The sequence below is a fragment of the Perissodus microlepis genome, chromosome 3, assembly GCF_051167445.1.
Source record: "Perissodus microlepis isolate ML-2025 ecotype Zambia chromosome 3, ASM5116744v1, whole genome shotgun sequence".
In the NCBI taxonomy this organism is placed as follows: domain Eukaryota; kingdom Metazoa; phylum Chordata; class Actinopteri; order Cichliformes; family Cichlidae; genus Perissodus; species Perissodus microlepis.
In genome coordinates this window covers 6,414,300-6,432,633 of record NC_140463.1, presented here as the reverse complement: position 1 = coordinate 6,432,633, position 18,334 = coordinate 6,414,300, and the positions used below count along the sequence as shown (strand labels likewise).

The 18,334-nt window shown below is 39.2% G+C and overlaps 1 protein-coding gene and 1 pseudogene across 1 annotated transcript; both read left to right on the top strand.

Moving 5' to 3' along the window:
- The first annotated feature begins 6,725 nt into the window (after window positions 1-6,725).
- On the top strand, window positions 6,726-8,246 carry LOC146389615 (putative C-type lectin domain family 20 member A). The gene is made up of 4 exons (XM_084917737.1): window positions 6,726-7,103; window positions 7,191-7,535; window positions 7,620-7,708; window positions 7,792-8,246. Exons 1-4 carry the CDS (start codon window positions 6,776-6,778, stop codon window positions 7,915-7,917), a joined length of 888 nt encoding a protein of 295 aa, XP_084773863.1. The 5' UTR covers window positions 6,726-6,775; the 3' UTR covers window positions 7,918-8,246.
- A 4,874-nt stretch (window positions 8,247-13,120) lies between these two features.
- Window positions 13,121-16,937, top strand: LOC146389614 (zinc-binding protein A33-like; annotated as a pseudogene).
- The last annotated feature ends 1,397 nt before the right edge of the window (window positions 16,938-18,334 follow it).

Genomic DNA, 18,334 nt, shown 5'->3' with positions numbered 1-18,334 from the left:
AGCTACATGTTGTTTTCAAACGATGACTACGATGACCTGGATGACTGAGAACCTTCACAGACACATGTTGTTTTGTTTTGGAAATAGAAGTCTTTAACCTCCTAAGACCCGAACTCTTCCACTGCATGCAATTTTTATATATATTTGAGCTGATTAGGACCTGAAGAATGTAAAAACAAAGAATTACCAGATTTTTTTTTTTTTTACCTAATTTTTGTTTCTAAGAAAAATGAGCTCCACATATGAGGATATTTGTTTAAATTTAGATAGAACAGAAGCAGTATAATAATAATGTCCTCGTAAGTGGATATCAGGCCCTTGTAAAGCAAAATTGAGTATTTTGGTCTAAATAACCCAAAATGTGATGTCCACATATGTGGACCTAGGAGGTTAAACATTACAGATAGGCCTTCCTTAGGATATCAAACGTTTACATTTACACTATTCAAAGTTTAGCATCAAATTTAAATACTTTTATGTTTAGAAATTGTTTTGTAAGATTACAACACTTAAAAAAGTAAGATAAAGAATTAAAAAAACTGTGTTGGCTTTCTTCAAACCTCAAAATATAAAATAAACAAGAGATTTGGTTTATTAAAGTATGTTAAAAGTGTTTGCTTGACTACATGAATGTAATAATATTATAATTAACATTCATTAAAACACATTTTTTACTGTAACTCCTCACATGCCCAATTTCTACAGAAAGTTCACTCCCTTCAGGTGTCCTGATTTGACAGTAAAATATATCAAGGATCAAATAAAGACCTGGTTAAACTCAGCTTCCCTGAAGAGATCACAAGATACGTTGTCATGCAAGTCACCCATCATTATTTTTTTCTATTTATCTGATTTAAAACATTATTTTAAAGGCATCGTGGATTTTAAATACTCAAATCCTTTTTGATAAAGATAAAAGTGTGTTTCTACAGAGAGGTCACTCCCTTCTGGTTTCCTCATTTGACAGTAAAATATATGAAAGATCAAACAAAGACCTTAAAAGTCAGCTTCAGTCAACAGAGGAAAAGATAAGCTGTCAGGTACGTTATGCATCATTAATTCTAAAGTTATATTCTTGGATATGTTTATATTCTAAACATTATTCTAAAACTTACAAATGATGATTTAAACCATTTTTAAGACATGATAGTTTTGGAATATTTAAAAAGTATTGAATAGAATTATTTTGGATATGCATATGAACTATATCCTACTTAACTTTGTAGACTGGAGATAAGAAACCTTAAATGATTAAAATCTTTGATAATAATTATGGTACAATAATAATCATGATGACTATATTTGTTATACAGAAGCAAAGAATGGAAAAAACCTGTTTACTGCTCATCCTGCTGCTCTCAGGTCAGTGATATTAATATCTTAAATATTTGAAATATATTCTATAAACACATCGAGACAGACTGATGTCGTTTGGGTAATCAGATTATATTCCACGTTTTTAAACATTGTATTTATTAACATCAGCCACAAGGACAAAGATGAAATCTCATCTCCTCATACTACAACACCTGTATAAATTTTACATTTAAATTCTTTTTTAATATTTAATTTAATTTGTAATATTTAAATTGAATGACTTTTTGTAGTTATTTATATGATATCTATTAATTATTATTGGGTGGGTTCTTTTACATTTATTTTCAAACATTTGTTTCCCCTGTGTTTCAGGATCTGTAGCAGGAATCAAATTTTAAATGAGCTCATTTAATGTATTAAATTGTAAAATTTCTCTGTTTAAACATTTATTGTGTTATTTATTTTCTGTTTTGGATAAAATATTGGCTCATGATTATCAGACACAACTTTGATAAGATATTGCCTCATGATGTAATGTCTTCAATGCCTGTACTTTGGAGTTTTTCCGTTAAGAGCGTCTGTTCCTATGTTATTGTGAAAACTGTTGTTGGAACCATGCTGAACTTAACCTGATTAATATTTTATATAGTGAGACAGAGAGAGAGTGTGCAAATGGTAGGGGTGCAACAATACTCGTATCGATATTGAACCGTTCGATACAGTGCTTTCGGTTCGGTACGCATATGTATTGAACAATACAAATTTTTTAATTTATTATATCAACTTTTCTTCTGACGATGCTGTCTGTGTTGAGCGCTCAGTGAATCTGCGTTCGACTACTCCGCCTAGGCTGCACTGTCGAGCGCAGATCCACTGAGCCCAGCGCAAGCTAGCAAGACAGAAGCTGAGCTCGTTGCAACATGGCAAATTGAACCTCCCCCACCCTCATTCAGATCTGGCCTTTGGAACTATTTTGGTCTTCATGTGAAGCATGACCCTGAAGGTAAGCGCGTCATGGACAAAAGTAAAACAGTATGTCGGATGTGTCACGCAATGCTCAATTACATGGGTGGGAACTACTGCGTTAGCGCAGTTAGCTCGTTAACATGTTGACGCCGTCCAGCCCCATGCACGGGGCGATCCGCGGTAGCTCGTTAACGGAGATTTGCCGTGTTGTGGCGTTAACGTCATTTCAGATTAACGCTGACAGCACTAGTGGGAACACAATGCAGGGCTCGCAAAATTTCAAAATCCCTGGTAGCCCTTCGGGCAGGGACTCTTCAGTTTTTGGTAGCCCAAAATAAATTTAAGTAGCCCGAATAAAAAAGAGAGCAATTTTTTGATTGATGTTTTGTTTCCTGTTTTGTTTCCGTTACAATATTATACGAAACAAAACATTAATCAAAAAATTGTTGAAACACAAATTACAACATTGTATAAAAATTACAATCATCAACTCAAATACTTGGTTCTAATTGAACAGAAATTTCTATGAACTTGTAAGAACTGTGTAGAACATGAATCAGTCTGTGTCAGATCCTGAATTTGAAATTTCCACTGAAGTCACGGCTAAGAGGCAAGTGGAACCAAGATCTGGGCCATTTGCTTTTTGAAGTTTGCAAAGACTGCTAAATTTTGCCAGTGGTAGTTCACTCTTTGCAACATAGTACGCTGTTCTAAACAGATTTTTCAGGTTTATTTTTAGTATGTTATTTGCTATTGGTGTTTGTTCCGGGAAAGATATTGCAGACTGAGCAATAATGCATTTCTTGCATTTCTCATGGGTTCTAATGGGGGCCTTTCTTAAAATTACTGGTCCCAGTAACAAAGGCGCTTGTCGACTCAGAAATCGAGGGAAAACCAACAACACGCCCGGCAGAACATTATGTTATTTACACGGGTGCACATAAGTGGTCCGCATGTGCGCATTCGCTGTCAAAATAAAAGACGCGCACCAGATAAGAAGTTTGCGTCCATATAAAAGGCACTGTTCTTGTCCGCTAGAGTGGGATTTTCACGGCACATTCTGCACCAAATCTCTGTGCGTTCATCATTTATTTGAAGCCAGCTCACCTCCTGCAACCACTTTTCCGAGAATACGCACTTCTTTTGTGGGTCGGACTCCTTCTGACATTTCTTTGGAGGTGGAGGAACACCAAAGTAATTGCTTAAAGGAGCTTCTTCGACATCTTTAAGAGTTCTAAACAAATGTCTGTCCTCCTCCAGAAAATCTTATGTACGCAAACACGCGTTGCAACTTCTTATCTTGTGCGCGTTTTTTATTTTGACAGCGAATGCGCACCTGCGGACCACTTATGTGCAGCCCTGGTTATTTAGCTTGTCATATTGCAGCCACAGAAATTCTTTTGTCCATGAAACCATAAAGCTGCACTTTCTTTTTGCCTTATAGTCTGATTTGTCATAACTTTTCCATTTTGTGGTAAGCTTTTCTTTGGCTGTCACTTCTTCACGCTGACCTGTCTTATTTGGCTCAGCAGAACTAAAATATATATCCTGCTGCTTTTACACACGGACTCACATAAGCTCAGCGATTCTCTGCGTGATCAACCTCTCACATGTTTAAGCTGCGGGAGATTTCACTTGTCATGTTTGCGTAGTAAGCTAACGATTGATAAGAGGATGTCAGAGGAATTGGTGAACAAATTATCGTCACTCACCAATCAGTGCTGTCGCTCTCTATACACAGTTCGCGCGATTGCAAAGTGAAAGCAAAAAACAAGCGCAAATTCAAACGCGATTTCAATATGTCACATATTGACAGTGGCTCACCGATGCCAATGACATAATTACCCAGCTACATTTCCGAAAGAATGCAAAACCATTGACATATATTTTTCCTTCCTATGATAGCCCGACGGGCAGGGCGGAGATAGATTCTGGTAGCCCGACTGGAAAAATCGCTAGCCCCGGGACGTCGGGCTAGCGATTTTGCGAGCCCTGCAATGAATATGACTGCACATTTACGCCGACATCATCCCAGTGCAAAGACAAGTGGAAGCAGACAAAAACAACAAGCACGCATGCTACAAACTTTACCCGAGTCATTTAGACAGCCGTTAGCACATGATTCTCCTTATGGGGAGCTGATATGTTTAAATATGCTGCTGAGAATATAGCCCAGAAGAAGCGTATAGTATAGCTTTTATTTTGGAAAGAGCCATTTCTCTGTAATAAACTCTCTTTTCCAAAGATGAGTGATTTCTCGATCAGATAGATTTATTTTTTTATTACTTTGTTGTTTCAGCAACATTAAATTTAAAAACTGTACTTTTGAGTTAAATTTTAATAAATTACAAATTAAAAAAGCATGAACATTTTTTTGTATCGAAAAAATATCGAACCGTGACACCAAAGTATCGAACCGAACCGTGAATTTTGTGTATCGTTGCACCCCTAGCAAATGGATACCAAACAGCCATTATTATTAACCATATTAATATTATGCTGAACACAGTCCGAAAGATTCAAAAAGCGACATCAGTGTCTACTGTCTGTCTGTCTACTGTTTACTATCATAGGCAATTGGCTAACAAACGCAAACAGAAGTTTTCACTATGTCTACTAATGAATGTTATCTTGTTTCAGGATACATAATACCTGCCATTATCCAAAGACACATCTGCTTACCTGTATCTTTTGCCTGTTTCTCCTCTTTTTTTCTAAACTGAGGACCTGATGGCTTTGACCTTTTCTTGTCCATCTTGCATCAGTAATTTTGCACTCCAGTATCAACACCCAACCCTACAACATAAACTAATAGACTAATAGACCTACACCTTGTATAGGGTTTTTGGGATCTGGGATCTGGGATTTCACACAACCCAGGAAAAGTAATCAATACATTATGGGCTTGGATTGACAACATTTTGAATGAAATGTGCACTATTTGGAAGCAGCCCGCCCCCTCCCCTTTTGACAGGTTGTGTGTGAGACTTCAGCACAGCAGCAGCAGCAAGCAGGCACACCGAGGGCCCTCGCACTCACTTTTCGCGTATATGTGTGTGATAGAATTTAGAACACATCGGTGCAAATTATAAATCTATGTCATAATGTCTTCAGTTTTCGTATTTGTTGCAGGGATGTCAAAGTTAACGCCGTCATTACAATTAACACAATTAAAATGTTTAACAGAGGTGATTATAAATAAATATCAAGAAAATTAGTGAGAATATTCCAGAGTAGAAAAGAGCTTGTGTTCAGCATAATATTAATTAGTCATTGTCAATTCTCGATTTGTCCTGTTCTCATTGTATGGCGAATTATGATGGCTGTATGGTAGCCGTTTGCATAGTATCTCTGTCTCTTCATGTATGTGCGTGTTTCTCTGGTGAAATTCAGTATGGTTCCAGCAAGTTTTATGTTAATGTACAATCCATAATATGTTTTATGTGTGTGTGTTTGTGTGTGTGTGTGGGGGGGGGGGCAAAGGGAGTGTTCGCAACTGTCTACACCTTTACGGTCTTGACTGTCATCTGTGCTTATGCGCTGAAAACACTTCAGAGTACCGGTTTTTCTAGAAGTCCCTGGTTGGGGAGCTTGAGGGTTCTTCACCTGGGACTCGGTCCTAGTGGGAGACTTCAGTGGTTCTGTGGATAATCTGGAAGGGGCATGATTGGAAGGAATGGCTGACCTGATCTAAATCCAAGTGGTGTAGTGTTTTCTTGCATTTCTGTGGAAACCACAATTTGTCTATAATGAATACCATATTTGAACATAAGGGTGTTCATAAGCGCATGTGGCACTAGGACACCCTTGGTTGCAGGTCAACAATCGATTTTGTAAACATATCATCAGATCTGCGGCCATATGTTCCAAATACCCAGGTGAAGAGGGAGGCTGAGCTGGTCAACTGCTCAAGATAAAATCAAACAGCGAGGACACCATTAGGTTGAAAACGGAGTGATAATATTAAGCTTAGTTACCCTGTGGGTCTTCGGAGGCAGCTGATCCCGAGCAAAATATCTGGTGTAGGAAGAGTTTGAGAAAAAGGCTTTCAGACATCATCAAAACGATCCTGCCTTAAACATATGTTACATATATTTAAACATAATTACATGTTTTTGTGTCTTTTTGCTTTTTGTATTTTATAAGTCCCGCTAATGGATTAACCAGTAGGACTGTCTTAAAATAAGTTTGATGTTCAAAGGTGCACTGTGAGGTTATATAAAAAGTACAGAAATCTGTGTAAGAATATGAGGAGTAAAAGTAAATAACTCTGATAAATAAGTGTTTTAATTATGTATTAATACCATATGTCCCACCTCATAATTGCATCATATAGTAAATAGTTGTAATTGTTATTTCTGTAAATTTGTCTTTTCAGTGATTTGCCCAAGAGCCCAGTTTACACAATAAAAAAATCTTTGTTTTATTTTTCTCAGGAGGACTTTCCACTCTTCCTCCACACTCCAGAGAATACCACTTTGTGAACCAGAAAATGACCTGGACCAAAGCTCAGAGTTACTGCAGAGAACACTTCACTGACTTGGTCACCATCTACAACAGCGACATCAACCAACTGCTTTTCTCAATTTCACCAAGGATCAATACTTGGGCTTGGATAGGGCTCTATAGTGATCGTTACAGCTGGAAGTGGTCCATGGAGGGAAAACTTTTTTATGTTGGCAGTACACATGAATTTTTGATCTGGGCTAACGGCCAACCAGACTGTGTAAATGCAAAGGAATACTGTGTGGCTCTTCAGGGACAAACACAGATGAATGATAGACCCTGTGGAGATTCTTACCCTTTCCTGTGTTACAATGGTAGGAAAAAAAGATTTGTTACCCTAGTTATCCCTACAGTTTTATGAGATTCATAACATGTGTTTCAAAATTCATCCTTTTTCGCAGCCAAAAACACAAGTTACATCTTAGTAATGGAAAACCAAACCTGGTCAGCGGCTCAGTCGTACTGCAGGACATACCACACAGACCTGACCAGCATAAGAAGCAAAGAGGAGAAATCCAACATCACGCTCACTTTGAATGGATCAGGGGTTCAGTATGTGTGGATTGGCCTCTACAGGGATCCCTGGGCCTCCTGGTCTGACAACACAACCTCCACATTCACTAACTGGAAGCCTTCTGAGCCTAATAACCTCAATTCCATTGAGTACTGTGGAGCATTTAATTTAATGACAGGGGAATGGGCTGATGGCTCCTCTACCATCACATATTTGTTTTTCTGTTTCACAGGTGAGGTCCAGAATGCAAACACTGTAAAATCCTGTCTCTAGTAAAACACTAATGTTTGTGTTTTTATATGTGGTTCATTTTTAGCAGTGACAAAGCAAACAGTGCTGAAAATGAAGCTTCAGTCAGAGGCAGACATGCACAGCACAGAGATCCAGCAGCAGGTTTCACAGCAGGTCAGCAGTTCAGTCACCAACACAAACTTGACACAAGTTCAAACTATGCTTCATGTTTTTCATCATCTGCACATTTTGTCCAGCTGTCAGGCCTCATGCTGTCAGAAGGACTGACAGACTTCAGGATTCGTTGGAGGAAAGTCCAGAGTTACCGTGACGACCAGTCAAAGAAGCAGGATGGGGACGGTGACTGCAAAACTGAAGTCTGACTGGACTGAACCACTTCATGTGTGAAGTTAATAACATGCTGTGCTGAGCTGTCTCATCCTTTAAATCTTTCAATATTTCAGAGTGTAAAGTTACACCAACAGCTCATTTGTTCAGCTGCAGTTGTAGTTTGGTAGAAATAATTTTAGACCATAGTTGGACCGGCCATTGATGTGATTTTTCGTTTTTATGGGCCAATGGTTTTTTGTTTTTGTTTTTTTGTTTGTTTGTTTGTTTGTTGTTTTGTTGTTTTGTAACGGTATAAACAATGAAAGGTGGTGGATTGGCCAGATGCTGGCTGATGTGTAAAAATAACTCAGTTGTTTTGTGGTGGCTTTGGCGGAGCTTCCACAGAGGCCAGCAGGTGGATGAGGGAAAGGGGAGGTAGGAGGAGGAGAGACCCGACGCAGCCGCCAGTCTGAGTGTCAGGTGAACTTAACTTCAGGTAAGAAGTTATGACCTGCAGTCTATCTGGGTCAGATATAAACCAAGTTTAGGTGGAGTTTATTTTTGTTGTGCTGACTTTTTACAGTCAGTTACAATAACTCGTACTGCGTACTAGCTAGCATGACGGAGTTTCTATACAGCTGGGCGGGTGCTATCATGTTACTGATAGTGAATTTTATTTTATTCATAAGGTTGGTTCGTAGAGTTGCCAACCGTCCCGTAAAAAAACGGAATCGTCCCGTATTTAGAGAAAATATTATGCGTTTCGTACTGAGGTGAAAAGGAACACAGTTTGTCCCGGACTTCAGCTAGAATGGAGAAAGACACAAAGCTGGAGTTATTCTGCGTCTTTACACTGCAGCTGCCTCTGCTTCTCACGTTATCTCCCCCTGCCTCTCTGTTGCTACTTCAATCATGAAAATGATCAATGATCAGTTGATCGATATTTCTGACGAAAGTCCCGTCTCTCTTGTTTGTTTATTGCCCACTTTGCGCCAGAAAGAGGAAATCAGGGGATAAACAACAGCAGGACCTTTAAGCTTGATCAGCTGTTGTTAGAATTTATTTCATATTAATTTATGGTATCAGCTGATGTTTGCTGGAGCCACAGCTGTAAAGCTGCTGGTCATGATATCAGTTTGGTTATCTGGTGAGAGGGAAACATGAAGATGAAACCAGGAGATGTCCTTACTGAATCATCAGAGCTGAACAGGTGATGGAGAAACAGGTTTACCTTTTAGGTGACATGAATGAGTTGAAGGGAAGTCATGAACTGTTTCTAAGAGACAAATAACACCAGGATCCTTTTTTTACGTAGTTGACAGTTGGTAACTGTGCAGGGGCGGGTCTAGCAAAGTTTTGCCAGGGGGGCTGGTAGGGCATTAACAGGGAAAGGGGGGCACAAAGAAATACTTTTCTTTGTTATTCTCATTTAAAATGTCCCGCTTTTAATAAATAATTATCTGAATCTTACAACCAAAGTTTTTGTCTGATATAAAATGTATAGGAATCATACATATACCAACAAGACAGTGTACATCACTGTCACAACAGCGTTTGCTTTTCCTATAATACCTGGTGGGCCGGTCTCTAGTCAAAATGCCCCAGCCAATTTTTTGTCCCAGTCCAGCTCTGTTTAAGACTCATTAATTTTGTGATCATCTGAGGTTTTTGTGACAGGCTTAGATTCATCATTGCCGACACTGTCCTTCTGTGGGAGTCACTGCACAGGTTTTTGTGGAAGCATTGTATTAAGATCTATACTTCTATTTCATTCTGACAGCAACCTCTGCTGACTTGAAGAACCAAAATATAACTTAAGGAGGATGAAAAACACAAAACATTGAAATATTAATGTCCGTTTACTGCTTAGATAGACTGTTTGATTCTCATAACAATGGCAGCCACAAACGGCACCATAAGAGTCCTAAACCGTACCTAATTAAAATTTGGATCACAGCTTTCAAGTGAGTCCAGTTGCAATGCATGCTGGATGTACTTGTATCTGACACTTTACCATAACTGTTATTTTGGAGAAGCAGAGGAAGCTAACTCTACTAAGCAGAGCAGGTGATGTATGAAGTTTGTGCATAGTTACTGTTGTGGTCGTAGTTTTGTACTTTTTCTCCCATTCATGTTATCATGTTTGTCTACTTTTGTTATTGTATCTTTCAGATGCATACATGTTATATTTTACAGGGGTTTCATGTGGTCTTTGGGTGTTTGCTGTGCTTTAACATTTAGCAGCTCTTTGGATAGATGAGTCATGAGAGTAAGTAGGTATACAAAAAGACCAAAAATGAGGGTTCTACTTAATAAAAACACCCTCATTTAGAAATGGTGACGTGTGTTTACTTGAGTTATCTTTGTGTAACTTTTAAATGTTGTATTTATGATTTATTTTGATTTTATGAAAATGTATGTTTTGTTGTAAAATGTATCTATTTTGATTGTAAGCCCAACAAGGGACAATTGTTGAAAACTAGCAATAGCTATAAACTTATGTGCGTTACATCAGTTTCATGTTTTGTACTTGGACTATGTTAAACTGCACTGTCCCTTTTAAATAAATAAATTCAAAATTTGTTTGATAATCTGCAACATTGAAGTGTGAGAAACACAAAAAAAAGAAAATCAGGAAGGGGACAAACACTTTTGTAAATATGTAAATCTGAATTGAAAGTAGTCATTACAATAAAATAAATCCTCTTAGTTAAGTATTCCTTACCAGTGTATTCTTGTCAGTCATATTAAGTAGTCCATTATAATATTATAGTGACTTTGACCTTCAAATCAATCTATTGCCCTTAAAGGAAAGATCAGAGATCAATTGTGATATTAAAAATGTGAATCTTTAAACCTGGGCTAATCCACTAATCCACTAGTGTAACAATCCTAATCCAAAACTATTCTACAATACACATGTGTGAAAGTAAACGATAAAACAAATGTGTGATACCAGTTATGAGGTAATTGTGAAATTTTAAAATAATGGGGCATGTAAGCATTAAAAATAAAAAATAAATTCAAACATGTGTGATCAGATTGCTTCATATTTGTGTGTGGATTGAAGCATGCAGTTGTTAGTAAGTTACACACAAATCATTTTGCACATTTATAAGTCTTAGTTTATGCTTGTGGAGCATATTCTATACATTTGCAATACTTTTGAGGCAAATTTCTTTTTGTATTTAATCATTCCCCCAGTTTTCTGCTCAGTGGGGGATTTAGCTCTAGCTTGTACAGCCAGGATTTTAAACCTTGGCGTGAATGGAGTCGGGGCCATCCTCATACACATGTGGAAGTGCTCATTGATGAGCTGGGAATGATACTATCTTCACTGTGGAGAAAACTGCTTGTCTCTTTTGTGTGGAGCTAATGGTCAAGATTCACAGATGCTTTTTTTCCTCATACATGTGAAACTTGTATCATTGGAACGGAACAGATCAGTTCTTACAAACTGCTCTTTTGGCTCATGTCTTAGAGAAAAACAAATTGCATCTGAAGAGGCCCATCACTGACCCACTGCTCTATTTTCACTGTCCATTTTTCTGTTTTGTACAGCTCCGTTTCTTCCTTATTTTTTCCTTCCTTTCTCCGTTTCACTGGTCTTATTTTTTCAGCTTTCTCCACCACAGTCATCTGTATTTCTCCAATTGTTTTTCTACATCACTATCTTTTTTCTTTCTACCTTCTTTTGATTGACTATAGCAGCATTTCTTCATTATTTGGGCAAACTGAGGGGTTTTGTTAAAGATGCATTTGCTTTTCTTCAGAAATGTCAGACACTGAATTTTTAAAAAATATGGTGACATAAAGCCTACAATAATTAACATTATAAGAGCCTTTTTGTTTTAGTTTTAATTTAGTTTAGCTCAGTTTTTTTTTTTTTTTTCCAGGGAGTCAAACTAATTTTTACATGGTGGGACACATACTGATAGATTTGATCTAAAGCGGACTCAAGCATCTGAAGGGCTCTCAGACTGTCAGGAACAAGATTTTGTGGTCTGATTCTTTTTGGTAGTAACTGTTAAAGAAGAAATATATGTTCTTAGCGCTTATTTTCTGATTATATTGTTTTATGTATTTTAATAATAAAGGCTTGTATAAAGCAAGGCCATCTGTGAGAGAGAACTAGGTCAGAGGGTGACTGGTCGCCTTAGCAACAGAGGCTTAAGTTAGTGGAAGTTTAAAAAACAGGAAGTTTAGTGCAGAGCTGCAGAGGCATATTAATAAAATACAGGAAACCAGTACAGGGAACTAATTAACACACACACACACATCAACTCAGGCCAGAAGAAATTGTTTTTATTGAAACTATGTGTGATGTGTAAAGGACCAAACCAACTCTGATACACATTTTTGGTTTCTAATGCTAGAGATTTTGCAACTGGCTTTGGGCCAGTTTTGACCACTCCTGAGTCGGGTTTTCTCTGCCAGAAAAGAATGAAAAAGAGTCAGATTTAATAGTATAGTAATAGTATAGATTGTGTGGTCTGATTCTTTTTGGTAGGAACCAAAAACAAAACGAGATTGTGGATCCAAGCAGCAAAAATTAGCTTTGTCTGATGGGTGGGTGGCTTCTCCCTGGCATAGGGTGGAGTGCTCAGTCATTTGAGTTGGGCTTAAAGTAGAGCTGCTAATCCTCTACAGTGAAAGGAGGCAGTAAAGTTGTTTCAGGATTCTGGTAAGGATGCCACCTAGGCACCTTCTGGGTGAGGTGAAGGATGCCCTAGAACAGAGCCAGAACACACTGGAGAGAATATATTTTTCAGCAGGCTTGGGAATGCCACAATTTTGCCTTGGATAAGCTGAAGGAGATGGCTGAGGAGAGCAAGGCCTGGGTTTCTCTGTTCAGGCTGCTGCCTCTGCTAAACGAGTCACCATTTACCTAGGCTGTCAATATTGGTTGAGAAGCATCCACCTCTATTTACTTTTTTCAGTTTTTCTTTCTTTCTTTCTTTCTTTCTTTCTTTCTTTCTTTCTTTTTTTTTTTAAGGGAACTTAGGCCTAACGTTAGCTGATATATCCAGGCTTTTTAAACAGCAAATTTGCATAATGACTGACACTAGCACCACTGGCAAACAATCAGGTTGTTAAGTGATGATGTAGAATTCAGTTTCCAGTCCAGACTCTTCTGTGTTCAATATGCCGCAATGCTGTATTCTTTGTTGTAATAAGAATATAACAATATAAGCTGCCCTTTACACAGTAACTTTAAACTACCACCATAAAGACAGTAAAACATATTAAGCCCCAATGCCCCCCAAGAGTTATGTAACCCTCCATGACAACAAAGACTCGCCTACTCAAATCCAGGTCATCAGAAACTTGGAACAGTTTTACTTTTTATGCTTTACATCAAGCCTTTTATGCAAATATCAACATGTGTAGTATCCACAGAAACATTAGAATCTCAGCTAGATGCTTATGTAAACCATTTCTACAACCACCAAACACAGCAAAAATGAGATTAGATTAAAATAGCAATACCATAAATGCTCAAAAGTCCAATAAACACAAACAACCGAGCCTAGAATTTGCCAGAGTTCATGTAACTGGGTAAACAATGGCACGATAGCTCGAGACCACAGCGATTCCAAAACACCAAATTTCACCACACTCCGATCAAGATTTACTGAACTACCCATAAAAGAAGACCACAAAAACACCTAGCGGCGCAAATGCACTAAGACAGAAATTGGCTTACCGTACCAGATTCCTCCACATTTTCACCAGTAGCTGATAGCCTGCATAGCTACTGATAATGGAGGGCTAGCTAGTCTCATCAGCTCAACTTCTGTCAACAACCGCCATTTTAGACCCAGTTACAGACACATGACTAGACAGACAACACATGTTGTAAATTTGGGGCCACATGGGGTCTGGCCTTGCAACTTCTGATTAGTTGAAGTGACATGAATGCGGCATTGTTACTGTGATTCTATTGGCTTAAACGATTAAAAAGGGAAATCGTGCAAATGGGCCAAAAGAAGGCGAAGCTACAGCACCTCAGAGTTTAAAGCACCAGAGGATATTTAAACGCTCCATGCACATGGCAGAAAGGGTCTGCCTGTGAATGTGTGGTTAATTCTTCAAATATATTCAAAAAAACAAGTATTTTTAGGTATGTTAATGAAATTAAATCATTTCTGCTGTTTAATACCTAAAAAAAATCAACTCACATATGGTGTCCAATGTGTGCCAAAATTGGAAAGGGCTGGACAATGCCTGAATATTTATTTAAGTAAAAGTGCTGCAATTTTCACTGTTTTACTTTGAACTAAAGCATAATTTAAAAGGATTTTATGCTAAAAAATTAAAAATTAAAAAAATTAGGTGAGGAAAAAACCTACTTACGTTTTCTATGTTCTAGCCTCAGTAGTTTTGACACCATAAAATCTGCTGCAATTTTCACACCTTTGATGAAATCTTGCAAGTGTTAGCTTTATTTTGATACCAATACTGTTTACACCAAGCTTGTAATTGCACAGAAATACTCCATTCATTTTGGACATGTTATTTTTGAGCAGGAAGCTCAGGAAGCCCTTTGGGGCTTTTCCTAGTAGAAAGACCACTGGGCAAAGTCTTCATGAAGAAGTTGTGACAGTGTGACTTACTTGGAATCAAGGTTAGCTGGGGTGGTGGGAAGGTATTAATAAGGCCAGGGTCCGTGGGAAACTGAAAGGCAGGTCAACGAGGACAGACTCGGAGAGAGCAGCAGCAGCAGCGGTGAAAAGGTGGGTAATGATCCAAGGTGAATGATGGTTGTGGGGGGTAACTGATGTTCTTCAAATGACAAAAAGCAGAACCATGAACCGCTGACCTACCATCACAGCTTGAGTTACATCAATAGCTAGAGCACTTAGTTAACGTCCTGTTTGGGCTGTCAGTAAGAGTTGTTATTGGCTTTCAGTACATAGATTACATTGAGCTTCATTGTAGCTGATCATTTACCCTTTCAAAAAACAATAATCAAGGGTAATTAGAATGGAGTTTATCCCTGGTGTTTCATGTCTGTTTTTTAAGCAAAAAGTCCTTTATTGCAACATTTTCATTGTAAATATTAGAATTTTAATCACATTTAATAGTAATAAAAAACATTTCTGATTAAAAAAATCAATGAATAAATGAAAGTGTGCTTCAGAGAATAAAGAGGAGGACTTAAAGTCCAAGGTTAAATTCCATCTAGAGCCGTTGTTTGTGTCAGACAGAATTTAATGTTGATATTGGTCTGATGGAAACGTAGCTTCTGTTAGGAAACAGGCTTTTTTTCCTCCTCAGTAAAGAGAGACGCACAGACGATCAGACTGAGTTCAGAGCAAACTAGCAGCTTCCTCTGAGTGAGTCCAGCTACAGGAGAGAAAAGTGGAAAACTCCAACACTGCTGCTTCAAGCTGCTGACGCTCCACACACTGAATGTGAGTTTGAGCAAAAACACGACTCAAAGGAAGTTTCAGTGAAGGTCGTAGAGGAGGGAGGGGAGCCAGGACTGACTGTACTTCCTTTCTGCTGTTTTCAGCTTCACTCACAGACTCAATAGCTTCCAGATCAGAGGAGGATCTCTGCTGTCCGGTCTGTCAGGAGGTCTTCAGAGATCCTGTTCTACTGTCATGTAGCCACAGCTTCTGTGAACACTGTCTGAAGAGATGGTGGAGAAAAAAACGGGCACGTGAGTGTCCAGTTTGTAAGGAAATATCTTCAAAGAAGCATCCACCTTTAAACCGAGCTTTAAAGAACCTGTGTGAGTCGTTCTTACAGGAGAGAGATCAGAGAGCTTCAGAGGCTCTCTGCAGTCTGCACTCTGAGAAACTCAAACTCTTCTGTCTGGACCATCAGCAGCCAGTGTGTGTCGTCTGCAGAGACTCAGAAAAACACACCAATCACAGATTCAGACCCATCGATGAAGCTGCACAACGACACAAGAAGAAACTTCAGGAAACTCTGGAGCCCTTAAAGAAGAAGTTAAAGGTTTATGAAGAAGTTCAAGTGAAGTTTGGTCAAACAGCAGAACACATTAAGGTCCAGGCCCGACACACAAAGAGGCAGATTAAGGAGCAGTTTAAGAAGCTTCAGCAGTTTCTAGCAGAGGAAGAGGAGGCCAGGCTGGCTGCACTGAGGGAGGAAAAGGAGCAGAAGAGTGGGATGATGAAGGAGAAGATGGAGGCTCTGAGCAGAGAGATAGCAGCTCTTTCAGACGCAGTCAGAGCCACAGAGGAGGAGCTGAGAGCTGAAGACGTCTCATTCCTGCACAACTACAAGGCTGCAGTGGAAAGAGTCCAGCGCTGCCCCCTGCTGGATGATCCACAGCTGCCCTCAGGAGCTCTGATAGACCAGGCCAAACACCTGGGCAACCTGACCTTCAACATCTGGAACAACATGAAGGACATGGTCTCCTACACTCCTCTCATTCTGGACCCAAACACTGCTCATCCAAACCTCATCCTGTCTGAAGATCTGACCAGTGTGAGAGGAGGAGAGAGGCAGCAGCTTCCTGATAATCCAGAGAGGTTTGATTGTTACTTCTCTGTCCTGGGCTCTGAGGGCTTTAACTCAGGGACTCACAGCTGGGATGTCGAGGTTGGAGACAGTGCATGGTGGGGACTGGGCGTGTTAGCAGAGTCTGTGCAAAGGAAGGGAAGCATACGTTCTGGATTGTGAGGTATATGGTTCTCGAAACATAAATACTCAGCGGAGTCACCATCACCTGGATCGACTTCTCTCTGAGTACAGAAGAAGCTCCAGAGGATCAGAGTGAATCTGGACTGGAACAGAGGAAAGCTGTCGTTCTCTGATCCTGATACTAACACACACATACACACCTTCACACACACTTTCTTTCACAGGATGTTTCCATATATTGAAACTTGGAATAATCTAAATGTGTGTCCATTGAAGGTGTCAGTGTCAGTGCAGCAGATGAGTTGAGGATGATGATATTTCTAATGTTGTTTCCTGTCAGTGAATTGAAGCTGTTAAACTGCAGCTGTCCTCCTGCTGCCTCGTTGTTCCAAAGCTCTTTGTTTCTCTTTTAGTTCTCACTGTTTCTTTCTGTTTCTGCTGTCCACCTTTTCACATGGAAAATAATTTCACTGTTTCTCACTGAATGACTCCCATAACTAGATTTGAAATTCTATCAAGTTTCTAATACAATACAAGTGATTCGTGTTTCTATTTGATGTGTGTGAAATGTTTCTGATATTTGAATTCTGGTTGTTTGCATTTGATTTACTTTGTCTGATTACAATGAAACTGAGATCCATCTATTGTGGAAGTAATGAGTCAGTAAACTGCAAAATGAAAAGGAAATCATGTGTAGACAAAACCTGTTAAAAACAAAAAAATCAAGTGCTTTCTTTGAACTTTCAGGTGTTTTCTTTTGTGTCCTCAATATTAAAAGTGTCAACATTACAACAATATGAATTGGGACCAATTTAAAAACCCATGAAAGCTTAACAGTGTTTAAAGGGAACCCCGAATATTATGACAAGTTACTCTAAATATGTTACAAATTATCTCCACTACATAAAAATATACTTGAGAATAACTACAATTCAAAGGAGCTTGCAAAGAAAAGCGTCTGGACTTCTTTGAGTTTACTTGAAGACGTTTCACCTCTCATCCGAGAAGCTTCTTCAGTTCTAAGGTCAAATGGTGGAGAGTCCCAGATATAAACCTAGTGGGAGTATCCCCCCACAGAGGGACAAAAGGACCCCCTGATGATCTTCTAATCGCCTGAGCCAAGGTGTGAAACTGGGTGTGGGTCCCAATCAGCCAGAGTTTCGGGTGTGTTCATTGTGAAACCTGGCCCCACCTTATCATGCGAATTCCTGAGGTCAGATGGCCCAGGATGTGAGTGGGTGTTAAGGCGTCTGGGAAGGGATCTCAAAACTGGATTATAGATGGCAGAGAGTTGGTGTCGTAAACCCCCGCCTCTGTTCAAAGATGGTCGCTCACAGTGGACATAGATGGCTTCTTTCACTCCTCTTTCAAACCATCTGTCCTCTCTGTCCAAAATGTGAACATTGGCATCCTTGAAAGAGTGTCCTTTATCCTTAAGATGCAGATGGACTGCTGAGTCTTGTCCTGTGGAGGTGGCTCTTCTGTGTTGTGCCATGCGCTTGTGAAGTGGCTGTTTGGTCTCTCCAATGTAGAGGTCTGGGCATTCCTCGCTGCACTGTACAGCATACACCACATTGTTAAGTCTGTGTTTTGGCGTTTTGTCTTTCGGGTGAACCAGTTTTTGTCTGAGCGTGTTGCTGGGTCTGAAATGCACCGGGATGTCATGCTTGGAGAAAACTCTCCTAAGTTTTTCTGATACACCGGCTACATAGGGGATGACAATGTTGTTGCGTCTGTCCTTCTTATCCTCCCTCGTTGGTGTCTGGTCTTCTTTTCTGTGCCTCTTTGCTGACTTTAAGAACGCCCATTTAGGATAGCCGCACGTTTTGAGTGCTTCCTTTACATGTGTGT